We start from the raw sequence: 21,387 nt of genomic DNA on the forward strand, positions 1-21,387 counted from the left end.
TTGTTTGGAAATGTCAAAAGAAAACATTTTGAGTCTTCCAAACCAACATCTTTCGGAACTGTCTGTTCCATAAAAACAAATTAATATTTTGACTTTTTGTCCTGATGTGGGATGAAACAAATTTCAAAATGCTGGAATTGGACAGAAATTCTGAGTTTTGTTAAGCTCTTCTTCAAAGATGAAGGTTAATGATGAGATTCTGATATCAGATTTTCTCATGTAAATCAAAAGGCGGTCCACAGGTGTCTGTGAAGTAATTCTGGATTTACACCAATGTAATTTAGATCAAAATGTGGCATTAAAGCTACCTGGGTCTGATCCTGCTCCCACTGATGTAATGCAAAAGTGACATTGATTTCAGTGGTGTAGAATCAGACCCCATGTCCTCTGAAAGCTGAGTCTCAGCTTTTGGCAAGGATTGTGGCTATTTGCATTGTGGTAGGGCCCCTGGGGCCCATATAAAACATTGGTTTACTAGATTTAGTGGTTTGAGAGATTAGCTGCTAAAATGTTGTAATCAAAGTATGTGGGGGAAGCAAGATGGTAATCAAAATACTATGATTTTTAAGTTTGGTATTTTGTGACTTGGCAGGGCCAGAAATAAATCGTTTATATCTTGGAGGTCTGAGAATCCCACACTTTCCAATGGTAAAAGACATTTATTTCTGGCCTTAATGGTTGATGAGATATTGGATGTAGATATGTCAGTGATACTATAGATCAGTACTGTTTTTTTGGCACTGCTCCATGACTAAATATAACAATCCTCAGCCAGTGTGATTAATGTTCATTTTCAGGTTTAGTAGAAGATTCCAAGATAATTCCATAGGCAAATGCAGTACCCGAAGTCGCTGTTTTGGACCTTATCTTTGCATACTCTATAACTTCCTTTGTTACATTTTTTCTATTTGCAGTAACTGTCTAGCAACCGTCCAAAGGTTTGTTGTTACAGACAACTGTTAACCTAGGCATCTCATCAATTCATGTTGATTCATGCTGAAGCATAAATCAATCAATCAATCATTGTTTTACACCCAAACTATTTCACACATTCCTTTTGTCTTTGTAAACTGCCTTGTTTCATTTTTACCTAAAGGTGGTTTATAACAAATATTTGTATTTCCAACATCACTAATTGTCATCAACTCAATATGGTATAGTACCATGCTGACTCTCATGTAATATTGTCAGTTGAGCGGTGTTTATCTGTAGTATACTCATGGAGGGTTTGGAGTGTGAATTTTGGAGGGAGGAGAACTTCTGTTTTTAAAGGCTGCACTTCTGAGATTTAACATTCTCTCTAATTTTTAGTAAAGATCTATTTATTTTTTTCCTTCTAACGCCTTTACATTTCTACCAGGCTATTGTTTAATTTCAAGATGGTGTCTTTGGTAGAAAGGATAATCAAATATAATGTCTTCCACAACCGTTTCCTATGCATGACTGCATAAAGCTTGTGTAATAGTTTATTATTGTAAAATTAATATAGCATAGACTAGAACAAACCGGGACCATAGCCAGATGAAATAGACAATGAATAGTTATATAAGGTTTTGAAGCACGTCGTAGAACACAAGCACACTGTATTTTCTTCTCAATTGTCTGCTGTTTGTTTATGTTTCCCTTTCAACATGATTACATCTCAGTTTAATAGCACTTGCCATTTCAGGGTTTACAGTGCCAGCATTGACATAGTTATATCCCCTCCGTGCTACAAGTACTGCATGTATATATTAAAACTGAGCTAGGCCTGGTTAGCTAGTGGGTTCTTCAAGAGACATGCACTTATAAAGTTAAGTGATGTATGTAATTGTTAATTTTGTGTTAACAAGTTTGAAAAGTGTATTTCACCAATAATTATAATGCTTAGTTCTATGAAAAGTGTGACATTTTAATTTTTGTCAAATGATTTCCTACCTCTACTCTCTAGGTTTTCATGGCAGGATATTATTTTGTAATCAAGGTAAAAACATTATTTATTAAAGTTCTAAAATATTATATTACTGCAAGTTTCTAAACCAGTATCTCCTGGTTTAGAAAAGCATTTTATTGATTTTATTAAAATGTATATTTGAATTTAAACTTCAGGTCCACGTTATGGATTCCATATTATTTTAGAAGCAGATATGTTTTAGTTCTTTGCTAAGACTTAAAGTTGCTTTATAAGAAACAGTGAATCTTTTACATCTAAGCTTACACCATCACTGAAGTTTAGAACTGTGCACATTTGGAATCTCATCTTTCCAGAATTTTTTTGGTCTCACCAAGCCTGAAGAAGAAGATTCAGAATGACAGAACACTGTTGTTACTCACTGTGTCTCTGTCTACACTAGAAACACTACAGAGGCGCAGCTGCAGCAGAGCAACTCATAACATTGTAGTGTAGACACTTACCGTAGCGATGGAAGTGGTTCGTCTTATCACTGTAGTAAATCTGCCTCTTTGAGAGGCACTACCTAGGTCAGTGGAAGAATTCTTCCATGGACCTAGCAGTGTCTACACCAGGGCTTAGGCTGGCTTAACTACATCACACAGAGTTTGAATTTTTTCACAGCTCTGAGTGATCTAGTTAAGCCAATCTCACTTTGTAGTGTAGATCAGTCCTGATCAAAGGTTTGGGGTATAGCTGATTTCATTTTGACTTCACAGCAAAATAAAGTCATCCCATTCGCCAGTAGAGAGGAAAGATACTAGAGAGAGAAGAGTGGAATGAATACAAAACAAAATAAGAATATGAATGGAATAAAACAATTAGTGTCTGATCCAAAGCCCATTGATATCAGTGGTCATAGGATCTACTATATACTACATTTGAATAGAGACACAGTTGAAAATGGGTGTTCATTACTATGTTTTGGTACTTGAATCTGGATGAATGAAAGAGGAGGAGGAACTACTCATTTGTTGTTTACTTTGGCTGGCATTTTCAAAGTTGCCTAAGGGAGGTAGGATCCCAAATCCGATTGAAATTCTATGGAATTTGTGTGAAGAGTTTCCTCAAGTGCCTCTGAAAATCTAATCTAATCATTATAAATTATTTGGAATTTCTATTTTAAACATTCCTACTCTGTGGTAGGCTGGTTGAGTACACTGTGGCTTCAAACAAAAATGGCCAGGTGGAAGACCTGTTCAGAAATGAGAGTAAGCTTGAAATCTTAGATAAATATTAGGACTAATATACTTGCCACAGTAAATAATAGGGCTGTAACTAACTTCCCCAACACTTTTGATTGACAGCATCCTCAAAGTAGTTTGCTCATGGGAAGCAGAACCCTGAGATAAAGTTTCAGCCTGAATTTATGTATATTTGAGAGGGGAGCAGGGTACATTCCTACCAAGAAGAAAATCCTGGTTGTCTGAAATAACGTTGTGTGATGAATCAGTAAAATTTTATTGTTCATATCCTCAGAGGTCAGTAATACTGACGTTTGGAATGCAAACCAGACAGATAGCGTATGTAAATACTGTATGTGCCTCTGCTCTGGCTACAGCTGTGGTCAGTGACAGCTATAATTCACTTTGCACTAGATAAATAATAGTTTCTCTCTAACTTCTTCATTTAGAATGTTGATTTAAAAGGAAACGGTTACATTTTTGAAATCCTTAGCCACAATGAAGACTCCCAGAGATTTGATAGCCATTCAGAATGTATGTAACATTATGTCTAGATTTAATGTGTCTTGAGTAAATATTGACCAGTATTGACCTTTGCTTTGCCTCAGTCAATATTTACCTCTTGAGTTGATGAATCTTGATATTCATCTCAGCAGAAGTCCATCTCTTCTTAATACGATACATGGAAATCTGGTAGAAGTGCTCGTTTCTTATGGATTAGCTCGAACTGTTTTAAGCTAGTGAAAAGTAGCTACACAGACACTGCTGGTGTTTATTCTCTCTAAGCTGTGACTTTTGTCATGTCTCCTAAGCTAAGCAGCATCAGGCTATATAAGCACTTGGATGGGAGACTTTGTGGGAAAATCCAGATACATAGTCGGTTAATTTGTGGGTATTGTGTTTCCTTCTGCCAGAACAGAATCATTGCCCCAAGATGGTGTTAAAACACTGTGCTGAGGTCCTTCCAGATGATATGTAAATGTGAGGTCCTCACCCATTGTGGTCATTATAAATCCCATGGCATCTTTCTCAAGGCATGGGGTATTAACCCTTGTATCTGGCCAAACGGCAATTTAGAATAAGGTAATTATACACATATTATTGCAGTAATACTTAGGAGCCTTGGTGGAAATTGAGGCCCCTAGGAACTACCCACTATTGTGTAAATACATGGTAAGAGACCAGCTTTACCTTGAGGAGCCTGGATCCTTTAGTCAGCTCCACTGAGGCTCTGCAAAGTGTGCAGGGCTCCACCTGTGACCCATACATGATTCATTTATAATCGGCCTGGATTCCCACTCTAGTTTCAGGTATGTAATTTTGCCTGTGCTAACGTGGTTGTGTAGTGTTGCTGTGTGCTGTTCAACAAATTCCCCATTTTACCTCAGAGGTGGCTGCACTTTATTGATGGAAAAGGTGATTCCTATACCTATAATCTGTATGCTGAGAGAGATTAAAAATGGAAAAACACTGCAATCCATTTGGAAAGAATGTGCTATATAAATATCAGATTATGCAAATCTAAACTATTCATCTTTCAAATGTTCATTTTGCCTTTTCCCTGATCATATTTTTTGAATTGCCATATGTACTACTTGTGGCATTTCTGTCTTGTCAAACTAAAAAGAGAGATCCTTATAATTAACTTTTTATGGATTTCCATTCCCGGATAGAGCTATATTTATCTTTTTTTAATGTATAAACATTGAGTAATATTGTAGGTGGATTTTTAGTCCTTTTAAAAAAAATTCCTCAAACTTGTTTTTTATAAACATTATAAGTCACTATCAAGTTTGAGAGAAGGGAATTGGGAAAGAAGAGGATTTTAAAGTTGCACAATTGCATTGGGAAAAAAACAGAACAAGCAAATCATGTATTTCTAAAGATCACACTGTTGTTTAATGTTATAGCAACATTCTTTCAGGAATGCTGATGATACACAGGAAATAAGTGAATAATTCTAATTTCAAAACTCTGTTGGTTTGTTATATTTCAAATGTTAAGATGTAATCAGCCCTGGAGTTATGTTAAGAATAACAGGACATTTAAGAAAAAACTGACTGAAGCAATAGTGATTTATCAAAGTAGCACTCAAATTTAAATAAAGATTTGGCAGGATAGGCTGGAAAATGCATTTATGTTTTCATGTACTCTTTTTTTTCCTGATGTACCCTTATTGGCTTGTTTTAATACCGGTGTTATTTACATTTCAGGGATGGGCCTGTTATGCAGGAAATTGTCCAAAGCCCTACAGCTGTATTTTACATTGAAATTTTTTTTAATGAAGTGATTGTGCAGACTTAATTTGGTAATCTATTATTAAATTTATAGTTTCAGGCTGTATATGGTATTTTTGCTTTGTATAGAATGAAAATGGGTACATATGAAGATATATACCATATATACACCTGGTTTTGTATATTAAATCTTTACATATGTTGTCCATTTTCAGAACAAACTGATTCTTTTGCAAACTCAACTTCTCTTCTATGTTAGGGAATTCTACAGACTTGTGTTCCCTAGGTTCATATAATAGCTGAACCAGGTTATACACCAGTCTATTTTTAGTCATGAATGAACTATGGAGTATAGAATGCAGTAGGTACTGTGATCTCTTTTCAGAGGTTCTAACTCATAAAATCACTGTGCCATACACTGCAATTATAGTGGTAAACATAATCCAGGCATCATGTTTCAAACAAAGAATTGTAATTTCCACAAAGTTAGAACTTCCCCTCATTCTTTATAAGAAATATTATCTGTACAGTAAATCACAGTAATATTAAATTAGGATGAGTTCTGTGATCTTTATTCTTGACAATGTTCATCCCTGCATATTTTTAACATGATTGTACAAATTTGTGTATATTTCCCTCTCTCTTACTGCTATTCTGCATGACATTCATGTAACGCTAGAGGGCAACTGAGAGTTTTCTTTAAACTAACAAAGCTGGAGATGGTTTTAATATCAACTAAGTGTTTCAACTCAGTGAGGATTTATTTCCCTGTCTGCAAATTTCTACATATGTAACCTCTGAGTTTCCATTGACAGCAAATAATAATCCAAATAAAGTTCTTCTGAGGGAAAATATAGACAGAGTGGTTGAGAAGGCTGCTTTTGCCCAAATAAGGATTTTTTGGAGACCCCATGTGTTAGATAATGATCAACTGACAGTTGGTCATGAGTTAATAATGCTGGATGCTGAAATATGCATACCATGTGGTATAAAACAGTTCTGTAGATGAAGACAAACACGGCTATAGTTAGACATCAGAAACACATGGAAATGTGTAAACTGTTTAATAGTGTTTCTGTTTAATCCACCCAGATAATTCCTAAGAATCAACACTGACAGCAAAAGAACATTACACAGCCATCTTCACAGTTAATGTTAAAACTTGCTCTGTTACTAAAACGTAAAGAATAATATAATTTCACTGTATATAGATTTTTGTTTAAGTGCTTGAGAATCTCACAAAGATGGGCCTGATTCTGATCTTATTTACACCTGTGTAAATTGGGAATAATTAAACACTAGTGTAAATGAGATTACCATCAGGGCTGTTATATTTAAAACCACAAACCTCTCAGGTATTATGGTGAGGTCTATGGTTACTGTTTCCATTCTTGCACTCCCTGAAAAAGCTCCAGCTGGTGAAAAATACAGTTTCCCATTTGCTGAGTAACTCAGGTCACTGTGGACACATCACCCCAGTGCTCTCCATGCTCCAAGTCTGAATCCTCAGGAATGCAGATCCACTTCAAGGTCTCTGTTATTCTATTCAAAGGCTCAAAGCTCTAGCTACCTGAAAGATAATTTCTCATTCTGTGATCATGGCCTCTCATGACAGCTATACTACAGGGGCTCGATGAAACTGCCAAGGGAGGCTTATGAGAGTGGGACACAAACTGTAGCAGGAGCTGGACCTGGACTATTGAAATTGTTCCTGCAAGAGATAAGAATGACTGTGGTCCTCTCTGCCTTCTGAACTGAAATTACAAAACTAATTTCTTTGGCATGGCTCTCTCTCAATAAATATATCAACTATGCGCACACAAAGTGCGCAGACTCACTCATTCACTTACCCACATACACACAAACAAAACTCCTATAAACTAATGAAGATCCATCTCCTACTGGATGGGACAATACAAAGAGAGGGTGAGGGATTGTTATTTCTAACTCAGAATACTTGTTAGGTGTAGGGATACTATAGGACAGTGTTTCTCAACCTTTCCAAATTCCTGTACCCCTTTCAGGAGTCTGATTCATCTTGTATATCCCAAGTTTCATCTCACTTAAAAACTACTTGTTTACAAAATCAGATATAAAAATACAAAAGGGTCACAGCACACTATTATGGAAAAATTGCTGACTTTCAAATTTGTACCATATAATTATAAAATAAATCAGTTGGGATAGAAATACTATACTTATATTTCAGCATATAGTATATAGAGCAGTATAAACAAGTCATTGTCTGTATGAAATTTTAGTTAGTGCTGACTTAGCTAGTGCTTTTATACAGCCTGTCATAAAGCTAGGCAAATATCTAGATGAGTTGATGTACCCCCAGGGTTACACATACCCCTGGTTGAGAACCACTGCTGTCGTAAGAGGGTCATATACATACCTAGATATAGAAAGATTACTGGAAAGAAATGTGGGTCTGGAAAATTGCTGAAAAGAAGGCGGAATGTTGGTGCCACCAACATGAACTCACATAAATAGACACATTTTTTAGAACTTGGCTCGTAAAGCAGCTAGAGAAAAATTGTGATCATTGTGGCCCCAATAATATTTTTTCAGTTGATCACAATGTTGCACAGTGGGGATACTGTGCACCCAGAGTAAAATGTTCACCAGTAACCCAATGACTTCAATAGGGGCAGGGTTAGGCCAAGGCTGAGCGCTTTGGAAAATCCCACCCTTGCTGTCTGGGTGCATTTTCCACCTAATTTCCTTTCGCCCTATTCATTCTAATGGAAGTTACATTAGATCTCAAGAACGGAGTACATACCATAGTTCCTGCTAATCTCGCTGCTTGCATCCTTATCCAATGTGAGTGTCTCTAGCAAATTATAATGACATCCCAGTGCAGTGAGAGTGCTGAGAAAAGGAAAGGGAGAAACTGAACCCATATCATTCTTATGTTTAAAGTAAAGCAGTTTTACTTGCCACAGTGATGTGATACAAATGGGTAATGCAATAATGGGCTTAAATAACTTATTTGTCATTTCCACAAGCAAGCATTAAGGTGTTCATAGCTTCATAGCTCTTACTATCAATCCCAAAAGCAAGGTTCCTGGAAACATTCCTTTTTACTCCTCTTGTGTGAATCTCTGTGTATCTATTTAGGTTCTTATACAATGACCATTTCTTACCTGTCTGTCAGCTCATCCAATCTGTCTAATCTTTCTATCTGTGTGGGAATGATTGGGTATATAGCTATCTTATTATCAAGGTATGTAGGTCATGTCTTCATTGAGTAGTGCTGACTCTGCTAGAGAGCAGTTTAATGAATGCTAGTTTTTGTCAGGAATAGAAGGCAATGCTGCCAGGAAAACCTCCTTAAAATGTGCTGTATGTTCTTGTTTGTCTTTTATTTTGTAAAGGTTCCTAATGAGAAGTTAGTTGCTATTAGTACATTGTGTGTTTTGCCCAGTTTGGATGAGATTAGTTGATTTACATGAGTTTGCAGTGCACTACCACTTGTCACTGCTGTGTTTGCAGTCCTTTTGTCTTGGCTATTACATAATCAGTTGTTCCTGTTCACCCTTTTGCCCTGGTTTTTAACACGGAATATTCTAAAGAGTCAGATTTTCTTTTGCAAGTGCTGTGATCTGCATACAGTTTTGTCTGATACCAAGTTCAGAGTCCACTGTAATTGGAGGCAACATACAAAAGTGTCCATTGAAGTTTGTGGGTGTGGCGGCTAAAAGTCAGTTTCACACTGGGGGAAAGAAAAACTTTAATGAACAAGGGTCAGATACTCTACCACAGTCCAGACATGTCCTACTTTATAATTAAGTTTGATAGCTTCTTCTTGGTGGGCTAAATCCTGCTCCCCTTCCTCACAAATGTAATTCTATTGGACTGGATGTAGGATTCAATTCAGCAAGGCTGTTAAACATGTGCTTAACTTTAAGCATGGTGACTAGTCTCCCTGAAGTCCAGTAGAACTACCTACATGCTAGTTTGGTGTGTGCTTCAGTGCTTTGTTGAATCAGGGCCTTACCGTTTAATGTCCATCTTCTTCTTGTAAATATTCCAAAAACTCACCCTTTTCTTAAATGCTAACATAGCAAAAAGTAAGCAAGAAGCCTTTATAGCAAAAGTTTTGAACTCTAGCCATATAGCAGAGAAGAAAATTAGTCCAAGCCCCTGATCCTGCACGGTTCAGTGCCTTCAATTTGTATTGTGTTCAGTGGAATTTGAAAACATTCAGTCTTCTGCAAAATCAGGCCCTTAATTATCTAGTATGATATGTGCAATACATCCAGTGTTTCTATTTTTAACAAAATAATTAAAATAGTCATCCACACAATGGTGGTCTTTGCTTTTTATTAAGTGGTAGTCTGGGGAGGGGGAAAGGGAAACCCAAATTCAATCTGCAACAAGTCAAATGTCTCCATATTAATCCCCACAAAAAAGTGTCTGTTCCACTTATTTCCAAATGAGGAATGTTTTCTTTAGAGAGGCAGCAAATTGATTTTCCCCACATTGAGAATAGAATATCTCATTTCCAAAACAAAACCTTTAGAAATGGTTACACAAGTACACTCTGTATACTTATGAGTTAGAAAATTGTTCAGATGTTTAGTGCCTCTCTCAAGGATATCGAGTCCACAATAGTTTTCAGATTTATTCTGACATGTTCCATTATAAATCCACAGTGTATATAAATTACAGAAAAGAATGAGCAAGCCCTTGGATTAGAAAAACATGAAAATAATACTTTAGTATTAAAAATTTTTGGAAACTCAGAATATCTGTCTGTCTTGAGTCTGTGTGTACGGATACATACACAAATATTGACTAGTGTTTATAGCAATAGCAGTTAAATCCTATTATAAAGGGAAATATTGTTCTGAAGATTGTGTAGAAGGGTTAATATTAATTTCTATATTGAAAAAGGTAGGAGCCTAGTCTGGCTCCCACTGAAATCAGTAGGAGTTTGCCATTGATTTCCATGGGGGAGACCCTGTATCTTGGTTTATAGAAAAATTTCCCCAAATTAAAATGACTGAGATTTTTCTAAACTAGGGTATGACTTTCCACCTTAGCCTAACATTTGAGCTTTTGCTTTGCATTGTGGTCCACTTTCATTTCACCCTCATCTGCACAATGCTGTGCTGTGTGCCGACTACTCACCCTCTCCTCATGACATGGGCTCAGCTCATCAGAAGCTGTGCTTTTATCAATCTGTGTGCAGTGGGTGCTGCTTCCAGGAGGCAGGAGCTAATACATGGACTTTTCAAAAATTAAATGCAAAACCTGTAACTTGGGATGTGGAACAGGGACTGGGGATGAGGCGAGAGATATAAAAAGAGAAGGCCAAGAAAAAGAGGAAGTCCAGGAGGCAGCTATGAGTCCAAAATAACATCAGACAAATTCTAATCCTAGGCTAGCTTTTAAGACTTCACGTAAACACAGCGATATGTTTATTCTTATCTTCCAGATACTGTAGGATGCTAGAGGCTCCCTTGTTTGAGGGGTGAATGGTAGGGATCCTTCTTTAGTAAGGTGGTTGGCTTTCTAGTAATTATGTTTTAAAAGGTGCAACATGTAATAATAATCTTTAGCCAAGAGCTACATTTTGCCAGGCTACTCTGTGTGTGACTGTCTGCCCCCTTCAGGCATGCTTGATCAGCTCTGGAGGTTTCTGGGATTCAAGGCTTGAGTGCATCTGCACTACTCTTTGCAAGGTTCAGTTTTAAATCACCCCTTCAGTCCCATGCCAGATGTCCAAATCTTCCTCCTCCCCTTATTTGACTGTGGCCCTCAATATTAGTACAAAGTCACTTGGTTTCTATATTGATATGGCTAATCATCCTTGCTGTAGGCAAAAGTACCGTTGCTTCTCCTCCATCCCAATCCTTCCACAAAACAATAACAAGGAAATAAATTCCGCCAGCCGCAAGAAGCAGTATGGCACTACAAGTTAGAAGCTGAAATGCAGAACAGCTACCCCAGCACATTCCTCTTTTAAGGAAATGGTGGTAGGCTTTTTTGTTCTTTTAAAGTATTTCTGAGAAACAGTTAAGACGTAGAGGCCAGGATGAGAAGTCATATCAGGAAATAGTTATGCAGATCAGAGAGCCCTGAAAAAGTCTGGGACTTTGATCATGGGCATTACAATTGCTTAGACAGTCGCTAGAATAAGTAATGTAGAGTGATCAAGAAAGGGTACATGTTTTAGGCATTACTACAGGACTGTTTACTTACATGGTTTGTTGAGCAGCCAGCAAAGTCCAAGGTTATTTTGGACTTAGCATGCGTAAGTGATCCAGGTATGACAAATGAGGTAATACATTCCACTCTCATTAAAGACTCTTGGCTGCAACACCAATTTTGACATAATGCCAGTGTTGCTGGATCTCAACTGAGCAAAAGCCGCTTTTTCTCACCCTCCCTATAACAACATGTCTTTTATGTCAGTCAAAATACATGAATCCAGAGAACAGTATTATCACGAGGATTCAACTAGTTGGACTTGTTATTATAATCAATGTCCAAAAATATTTTAAACTGTAACACTATCCTACAAAACCCAGTCAGGCCAACACCAAGGCTGGCATGCTGCCATCCCTTTGTCTGTACCTACACTCCAGCACGGCTGTACCCACACGGTGCCATGAGATCTCTCCAATATTTTGGGAATGTGCTGTGAGGAAAGGAAAGATTGAGAGCTTAGATGTGTACTAGTCTGGTTTGTATATGGATCAGAATTTTAACAGTACATAAATGTAGTACATAATCATATCATAGCTCTGTTGCCTCAGTATATAGCAAGAAACAGGCCTTCAGTGCATAGCATTTACTGAATATATTATAATAGTTCCAAAGTTCAAAATGCCATTTAATAATTCTTAAAATCCATGTCCAGTACTTTCCCTTATGTGCAAACACGCATGGGGAGGAACAAATTAAGGCAGTGAAGCCCACAGCTCTGTGAGGTCTGAACCTGATGCTTTCTTCTTTTGGTCTGATGAACTTGCAGTGTTACAGACTACAGAGGGTAGAGCCAATGGAGGTAGGGGATCTGTGGCTCTGCCTCTGGCCAGACATGCAAAGGGACTTTCCCTCTGCAGTCCCCATCAGCTATTACAGTACGGCAGGGCCAGTAAGTGTGTTGTCATCGGTTGTTGGCCCAATCTGTGGCCTTCTGGGCAGGGGGGAGTAAAGGTCTCAAGGCACACAGCATGATCATGCTGCTTTGATCAGCCTTAACTTGATGCCCCCCTTTTTAGATGGTTCTCTTGAGAACATGCTGCTAAGTGTGGTTTCTCTTACACCCTTACCAGGTCTCCTTTTTCTGAATAGTGGAAGGGAGAGAGGTAACCACATGGAGGGAGCAGCCTGTAGAACTATCCTCCTTTTGGAGGCTCCAACATATATTTTTTCTACCATTTTGCTCACCCATGCACTGCACCCTCATAAGGATGTGGAAGGAGGCAGAGCACAGGGCCATATATATTTCACTCACGATAACAGGAACTTTGGAGCTTTGATGTGTATCATGACAGTCTGTGGCAGTTCTATTAAAAGTCAGCTTTGGGCCTAACAGACCATGGGCCAAAATTTTAGATGAAGTCAATGAAGCTATGCCAGTTTACACCAACTGATAATTTGGCCCTCTTTTATTGTGCCACATATAATATGGGGCAATTGTAGTCTGTCTATGTAACAAAAACTCTTGTGGCATTTGTTGTGATTTATTTTCTAAAGCTATATAATGTTCAGCCAAAGTCTGGAAGGAGGTGGGCTAGCTAGAAGGACAGAATGGTTAAATCTTATTTTCAAGATAGCAAGAGCTAGTTAGTCGTGATAAGAACTAACTCCTAATTTTCTTTTTAAAACATGTTTTGTGTGCATTTTGGACAGAGGAAGAAGTGACAGAAATTTATGAACATAACGTTTCCTTTTGCACTGGTAAACTTACCAGGAGCTGGATTGTGCGATGTTTCTTTTGTTTGATTGTCATTATGGAAGGAGTTTGCCAGTGCAGCACAAAAAGTGGATGGGTCTGGCTCAGGAAGGTGGGGGATATGACTATAGAGAGCATCTCCTTAGGAGCCTCTACTGGCAGGACTCCAGTAGAGACTCTGGTGGGAATGAAAGCCATCTCCCTTCCTAACATTAACTCCAAAGGAAGGAGAAAACGATAACTCCACCTAGCCTCCGTGGAGATGAATGTCCCCTGGAGTGCATTCCCTCTCCCCTCAATGGCAAGGAGATAAGTAGTCTACATACTCTGCTTCCCCACCCTATCATCAGTGAATGACTTGCTATCTTTTTGTTTCCTGCCATGTGGCAAAATTTTTGATCACGTGATCTTCCCATAGGCACTGACCTCTGATATCAAACTCTGTGAAACACTCTCTTGCAATCTGTGTGTATGATTTTTACTGTGCTGCCAAATCTCATCCCACCTCACACACAGGGAAAAAGTGTTCCCATCTCTGAGCAGATCCCTATAAATAATTTATCTTGAGAATTTACAGCCAAAGTGGTAATAAGAAGTTTTCCTGTATGGGAAGAGTTGTCAAGGGATGGTTGTCATCATGGCTCGTGTAACTGTTGACATTCATGCTATTTCCATTTCATGCTCTTTCATCTAATCAAGAATACAGGACTTTACTATCAGGAAGTAGTGACCTGAAAAACAAGATCATTCATACAATACATATACCATTTACTTTGTCAGTAATTTTTTATACTTCCCTTTTATTGTTTTACTATTACAAATATTTGTGTTTGATTTAGACATTTCTTCATCTGCACCTCTTGCTTGATCTGCGGTGTAGTCATAATCCTGTGTCCATGGCATCAGACTTCTGGCCAGCGTTATGACTTCATTGCATGACCAAGTAGAAAGAGCAGATGGGTTGTGAGGGAGAAAAATCAGATATTAAGAAACAATGGTCTGGTTCTCCACTTAGTTAATGAAATCACGCTGTTGCAAAATGGCATAACAGAGTGATGAACTAGGCCCCCTTTCTCTCTGTTAATTTAGCAAAAGTGGCCAGCAAAATTATTAAATGCATGTGAAAGTCATAGATCTAAGGTGTTAAGACTCTTGCCATGGGTCCTTTACTTCATCTGTGTGGCCATTGCCCATTAGCCACACCAGTGAAATCTATGGAATGTTAGCTTATACCTACTACATTTTGCAGCACAGTTGGGTGTGTTTTACCTGGACATACCTGAAATGTCTGGCAGACTTTGGCAGTTGAAATAGCATTCTCCAGAGCAGTCTTTCCCTGCTCTGTTTTAGATTGCTGTCTGAGTTACAACTGTAACTGTCAAGATAACTTCTTTTTATTTATACACATTCTATGAGTGAATTTAATCCTCTTGCTGAACTACTAAACTTGAAATAAACTTTAATCTTGAAGACCAGAGTACACTTTTAAGCACATGAGTAATCTCAGTTATCTCATTGACTTCAGTGGGGGCACTCACATGCATAAAAGAAAGGCATATGCTTAAGTACCTTGTTGAATTAAGGCCTAGACAAGCAGGTTTGAACCTTTCATATTGTGAGCAGGTGCTGTGCAAGTTTTACCACACAGCACCGTCAATGCACATGCATCCTGAACTTCAGCACATCTATTATCCTAATGCCTGACCCTGTGGAGCAGAGATCTCCAGTGCTATGGAATTGTTCCAAACTGTGTGGTAACTTATTGATAGGGATGAGAATGACCTGATGGAATACATTTTATTTGGAACTGAAGATTGAATTGGATTCCAAGTGTGCAGACGCTCAGGACTTTAAGAAAGAATCTGCCTAGATCTCAATTTGAAAATCTCACAACTTAGTACAGTGACGTTCAGAGCTGAAACTGAAGCGCTTGAATTTGGGCTGTGTGTTCAGGGTTCATTGTGGTGTGTACTTCCTGAGAGATTCCAAGCACCTTTCAGCCCTTAAGATATATTACACCATGCTGATGTATGTGTGCTGCACTCTGCCAAGGGTTCCAGTGGCATCTCAGTGGCTGAGTTTGCTTCCTTCCCTTAGCTAAAGGAGGAGAGAATAAAACACAGCCAGGTAGATAAAGAGGAATATGTTGTCAAGTTTACAGCAAAAATGGCTTTTATTTAAACTGATAGTATTTCAAGCCTCCCAGTATTTCAAGCCTTCATTTTTTGACTGAGGGCAGGTCACATTGACTAGAACGGTGACAAATAAGTGCCATCAGTTTTCTTTAACTATTTGTTCAAAGTTTCACTTTCATTTGTTTTGCTTGTGTTGACTTCCTGTGACCACTCAAGTTATCAGATCTCACTGGCATAAATGTTTGCAGAAAGTAAATTTCAAAACCATGTGCGTGAGTATTCCCAGAAACCAAATTTTCCATTCACATATATACGTGAGTATTCATGCCAAAATTTATCATCCAGTCAGGGATCAGGAAAAAAAATCGTGTGAATTATCTGATCAGTTACAACCAGCCAACACATCTTGAATATCCAATTCTCTCAGAAAACTGTTCATAATCAAACTGCAGAGTACTTTAAAAACTGCAGTAGAAATAACTATGAATGAACAACTTCAAGGAAATAGCAGTTTGCTCATGAACATGTTACAAGCCGAAAAGGAGGCTAAATTAGTCAAATACATGATTTGTTATGAATTATTCGCTCAGCTTCAGTCAGTTATCACGGCTCAAGAGCACAAAATGGATATAGTTGAAATTTAAACAGTGTTAAGAACAATATCTTTATCTGTAATGGGTTTGGGAGCAAATGTTAATGTATATGTTTCAAGTGTGAATGAAAATATTTCAAATATTTTCTTCTATGGAGTGGATATTAGAGGCAAATGCCTTCTCCTAAGCCATCAGAATGAAAGGCTATTGTCAGTATTAATTTATAGTGACACTTTTCCATTACTTGTGAATTTGAATTAGATGTAAAATGCTAGTATGTCATATGTGAGGTAGTTCTAGAGCATTCTAGAAAGAGCCATTTTTCTGCTGCAACTCCGTAGCAAATGAAATGATGCAAAAAACCTGATTTTATAATAGTTTTGTTTCACTCCTGCCATTTAATGTTCCAATTCAAACTGTATTTATATGCAAGCTCAGTATATCTGGAATTTTAGTAACTTTTTTTTTTTTTTTTTTTACTTTTAAAGCTTTTAACAAAACATTAGGAGTGCCTTTAGTATGAAACAAAAGCACAGTGCCAAAACTCAGGGTAAAAAATGTCTTTGAAAGACATCAAACCTTGCACTAGTCCTGCTTGTTTCTTTCTAAAAAGAAAGAAACATAAATAAATAAATAAAAATAAAGTGGTTTAAATAAAAGTATATTGGGCTAAAATTCATCTCTGTAACTCTAATTACTTCAATAGAATTATGCCAGGGATTAATTTGGTCCATTAATTCTGCAGTGGTCATTAACATTTTAGTACTTGCGCCAAGTTTTTATAAATTGAAGAAACTTTTTTCTTTACACAGTGTCTTTTAAACAAGATATTAACACCTTGGCTCAAGGCTATGTGTAGCTTAGGATTTGTGGAACTCAATATGACGTCCCAACAGTGTACAAGAAGTCAGGATCAGCAAAACAATTAAGATGAAAACACAAGCCACAGTTATAAATAAGGTGGAATAGTAAGGCACTAACTGGCAGCCTGGCAGCAAAAGCTGAAGTCCAGCAAGTTCATCCCACACTCTGTGCTAGTCACTCATCTGTGTTTATATGAGTAATGGAGCAGCTGAGGGGGAGGGGATTTGTAAGCACAGAGCAAATACTCTTAGTGCTCATTTTGTGTAAGACAGACATCCACACCAAGTCAAGACTTCCAGGGATGTAGTGTGCAGTCACATGCTGTCGCATTTATGAGTACAGATATAAATCTGACAGATGTTTGTCGACTGGAATGGGTAATAATTTCTTTATCTTTTTGTTTGATTTTGCATGTTAGCCTCAGAGGACAATTTCAGCCTTGCTTTCTCTGGTACTTTTCAATAAGCAGAATGTGCTTCAGAGGATGTTTTACAGTGTGTCGGTACTGAAACAAAAAAGGATGTTTTTTGGACTTCTTGTTTTAAATCTAGAACTGCTATCTTTTGTTTTTTTCTAAACAGACCAAAAATGACACTGTTGTTCAAAGTGTAAAATCAAAGAAGCACCCTTTATTGTGTTTACAAACTGGTTTAAATGTAAAATGTCCTGAAATCACTGGCTTACTGTGTAACAAATGTAAGATTAGAAACAATTAGAAGACACACAAGAGATTTGTGGTGTTTAGATTTCTGACATTGTTATAATCATCCCTTGAAGTAATGAAAACAATGGTTACCTAGAAATTAAAGGTTTAAAGCAAATTATCTTCTCCAGTATAGTCATTAGTTAATTATTATATTTTTAATGTTGCTGGAGTTGTCTAGTGACTTAGACTGATCTAAATTTTAAAGTATATGCAGGACATTTTTAATATTGAATGAAGCATCTGCTTTGCCTTTTATTTCTGTATGTGGGTTATGAGTGGTCTCGTGCTATAACAATTGGAAGAGAAGTTTGATATTTTTTTCTCTTGTATGACCTATATACTAGTTTTCTAAATATAGCTCAGAATGGCCAGGCTTTATTCAGTATGGTATTTCACAGCTATTTTACCAAAACATCTTAAGTATTGGATAAAACTGGAAGTCATTCGTTTTAATTTAGATGTTTTGTATCTAACAATTATGTTTTATGAAACCATCAATCAATTATGTTAATACTTTTGTACTTCTAGAAATAGTTTTGGGGTTTTTTCTTAATGAAAGAACTTTGATAGGAATAATATATTGTATTAAAACTCGTTATATTTGTTGGGAATTTTAAGATTTCAAAGCTCTTCTGAAGGACCGATATTTTCAAATATTTAAAACACCACTTAGTACTTACACTTCGGATAAAATAGATGCATCATGCTGATTAATGCAAAGTTCTGTATCAATGTTCTATTTTGGTCTTTTGATACCATGCAGATATACTTGCACTTTCTGGACGTGTTCTTTGGAGCCAAATGCTTGACTTTATATTAATTAGATATGTTAAAATATAATATATACACCTTGAGAGAGATAATATAGAAATGTACAGTACAGTATATCTAGATGTAACCCATAAAAGATGAAAACCTCATAATGAGCCTTTTCTATAGATAGATGTGTACATATCTGTGACTGATTTTATTGTAATGATTTATTATCCTTTCAGCTGTTAAAAATCCTGTATAAAAGAATATGCTCAAATTGTTCTCAATTAATTTTCAGCGCCAAATCTTAAAGGCAGACCACGCAAAAAGAAGCCATGCCCACAGAGAAGAGATTCATTAAATGGGGTTAAAGATTCCAACAATAATTCTGAAAGCAAAGCTGTTGCCAAGGTAAATCATTTAGCAGTATTCTCTTAACTACACTCTTTTCTTTTAAGATACAGTCCTCTTTGTTGTCCAATAGACTATCTCAAATTTAAAGTATATTTTTTCATGTAAATAAGTGCAGATTCTTTTCAAGAAGTTGTATTTTTTACTTTAGACTGCCTCCACTTTAGAAGTTATTAACAGTAATAATCACCCAGAACCTAATCACTCAGAATCTAAGGCTATGGGCTGGCTGGGAAAAGGGCAGTAATTACGCTTTTATGGCATCTAGTGCTAGTTTTCACATTCTGTGACATACAAAATAGTTTGTGACAGTATCTTCATCTTAAAAATAAACCAGTAGGGCCATTCTCACCATTACAGTGTAATTCTAAATATACATTTGAAGATAAACAGAGTCTGAAATGAGAGCTGCCTCTAAATAATGATTTCCAAGAAGCAAAAAAAGTACATTAGAGGAGGAATGTTAAGGTTCTGATTTAAAAGGAAGGCTAGGAAGGAAATTCAGAATGAAAGCTAAAAGTCTGGACTGGATCTTTAACACATGCTATTGTGCCTAGACATTCCAGGGGTCTTTGAATAGTATATGTTCTTACACAGTGTACTATGTGGGCTGGGGTACCTAGCTACACATCATGAGTGAAGGTTGTACTGTCAGTCTCTAATTTTACGCTTAACTCTTAGGCTTTTGTGGGTTTCAGTCCATCTGCTAACATTATTTTAAAACTAATTTTCTATAGATTAATTTACTTTGTATTTTGTTCAGTGTTTGTGTGGTTTAAATATGAGTTTGGTTTTCTCTTAAAAAAAATAATTTGCACTAAAGACTCCTTCAGGACATTAATGGCAAGTTAAATTTGAGAGCAAATTGTCAGGGCAAAGCTGTAAGATGCAAAGACAGAAAATTAGAGAGGGACATACCAATAGACTCCTACCTATTGCAGCACGAATTCTGTCACCATGATACTCTAAATATTGAACAAGTAGTTGTGCATCGATTTAATTTCCATGCCAACTCCTTGAATTTTACATTTCTGCAAATTCTATGCATGTGCATCTGAAAGGAATTCCCACTGTAGTGAATATCTCTTTGGGAAATACAGTGAACCTTTACAGAGCCATCCAAATTCTTTTTTGTTTTACGTGCTTCATATCCTGGGGAGATTACGGGGTTAAAGAGGTCAAGTGAAAGTGTTGTATTCTGTGTTACCCATAGGAGGGTAAATCCTACTCCCCAGCTTTCAGTTATGTTAAAATCATGGTGACAGCAAAGAAATCCAAAGTTAATGATGAAACTTTGTCCTTAAGTCAGCATTACTCTCATTTGTGTGCCCTGTTATGCCCAGACATCAATTAAAAGGAACTGGATCCTGATGTTTTGACTTTCAGGACCCTTAAAATTATTCTAGGACTTTGTCAGACCTTTGTAGCTTTAGATATATACACATTTGCAATGCCTGCAATGCAAATATTCCAATTTGGCTAAATTCCCAATGCTTTGCAGGTTACAGCACTGTACTACAAAGCACATCATGGACTGCATTTTCTAAGCACAACAGAGTGTAGCACCATACAAGTAATTATGGTCTATACTGTATACAATGTGTATACAGTATAAAACCCACTTTATCTGATTCTCTCTATTCTATCTGATCATCACTATTCTATCAATGTGGATGCTTTTACTCATCAAACATAAGAATATTTCATATAAGAAGAAATATCTACCTGTTTATCTAGCCATACTGTGCTCGTCATTGTGCAGACATTAGTAACATTCATTATCCTGTCCAATTGTATTTCATTATAAATAATATAAGTGTTAATGATATAGGCCCTGATGCTGAAAATCTTACACGTGCCTATAGTCCCACTGACTTCACTGGGACTCTTCACATGAATATGTGTTGCAGGACTGAGTGTATATTTTATTCAACACTGGATGCGTGCCCAGCAAATCAGAGTGACTCAAACACAGGCTTATTGAACTTTAAGCTGTTTGAGTCTTTGCCTGGCACTTTGTGTCTTCTTTGTGGAGAGGGTTGAAACCATCCCAGTTTCTCACCATTACTGTCGGATGCTTGGTTAACACAGATGTCACATTTGGATCCAGGTTGGGTTCCCCTGAAGATTTTCCCCCCTTCTGTCCTAGGAAATTGGCCCATATCTAACTGTAGCTGTCAATGGGTCCACCTAAACCAGTGTTGAAAATGGTTTAACTGCTAGTGTTGAGAATGGTTTAACTGCTAGTGTGGATGGGAAAAAACCACTTTCAGTGTCAGTCACAATTCAGCTCTTTCGTATCTGGAGCCCCACAGGTGAGGTAAATGGGAAAAGTGCTGGGATTTTGAACATTGAGTTTTGATCCTGTCGGGATTATGTACAAGACCAGCTCAGACCACATAGTAATAACCACTTGCTAAACTTCATGTTCTTAGCTGTCACTGAGTGATTAAAAAGCTTTCAAAGCCATTACGGCTCTAGTTTTCATTAAGCCTGTTTATCTTAACTATGAGCAAACAAGAGTGTGGACTTTTTCTATTACTTGACACACAAAGGCATTTGATTTGGTTTCAGTTCTGAATAAATTTCAGTTCAGGTAGCCTTTTAAAAACTGAATTACAACACTATATCAACAGTCCAGGGTTTGAGAGTTCTGTAC

The 21,387-nt window shown here is 37.1% G+C and overlaps 1 protein-coding gene across 3 annotated transcripts in view; it reads left to right on the plus strand.

Annotated features, from left to right (window-relative positions):
• The window catches only part of ARID5B (AT-rich interaction domain 5B), a 146,126-nt gene that overhangs the window by 83,733 nt on the left and 41,006 nt on the right, over positions 1 to 21,387 (plus strand). For 2 of the 3 annotated variants that reach the window (XM_050958290.1, XM_050958289.1), the window contains exon 5: positions 18,616 to 18,728. In XM_050958290.1, coding sequence (XP_050814247.1) covers positions 18,616 to 18,728 — 113 coding nt within the window. Of the gene's footprint in view, positions 1 to 17,137; positions 17,236 to 18,615; positions 18,729 to 21,387 lie in introns of those variants that run through there. The other variant, XM_050958291.1, reaches the window with a different exon arrangement.

Source organism: Gopherus flavomarginatus, chromosome 6 (genome assembly GCF_025201925.1).
Source record: "Gopherus flavomarginatus isolate rGopFla2 chromosome 6, rGopFla2.mat.asm, whole genome shotgun sequence".
In the NCBI taxonomy this organism is placed as follows: Eukaryota; Metazoa; Chordata; order Testudines; family Testudinidae; genus Gopherus; species Gopherus flavomarginatus.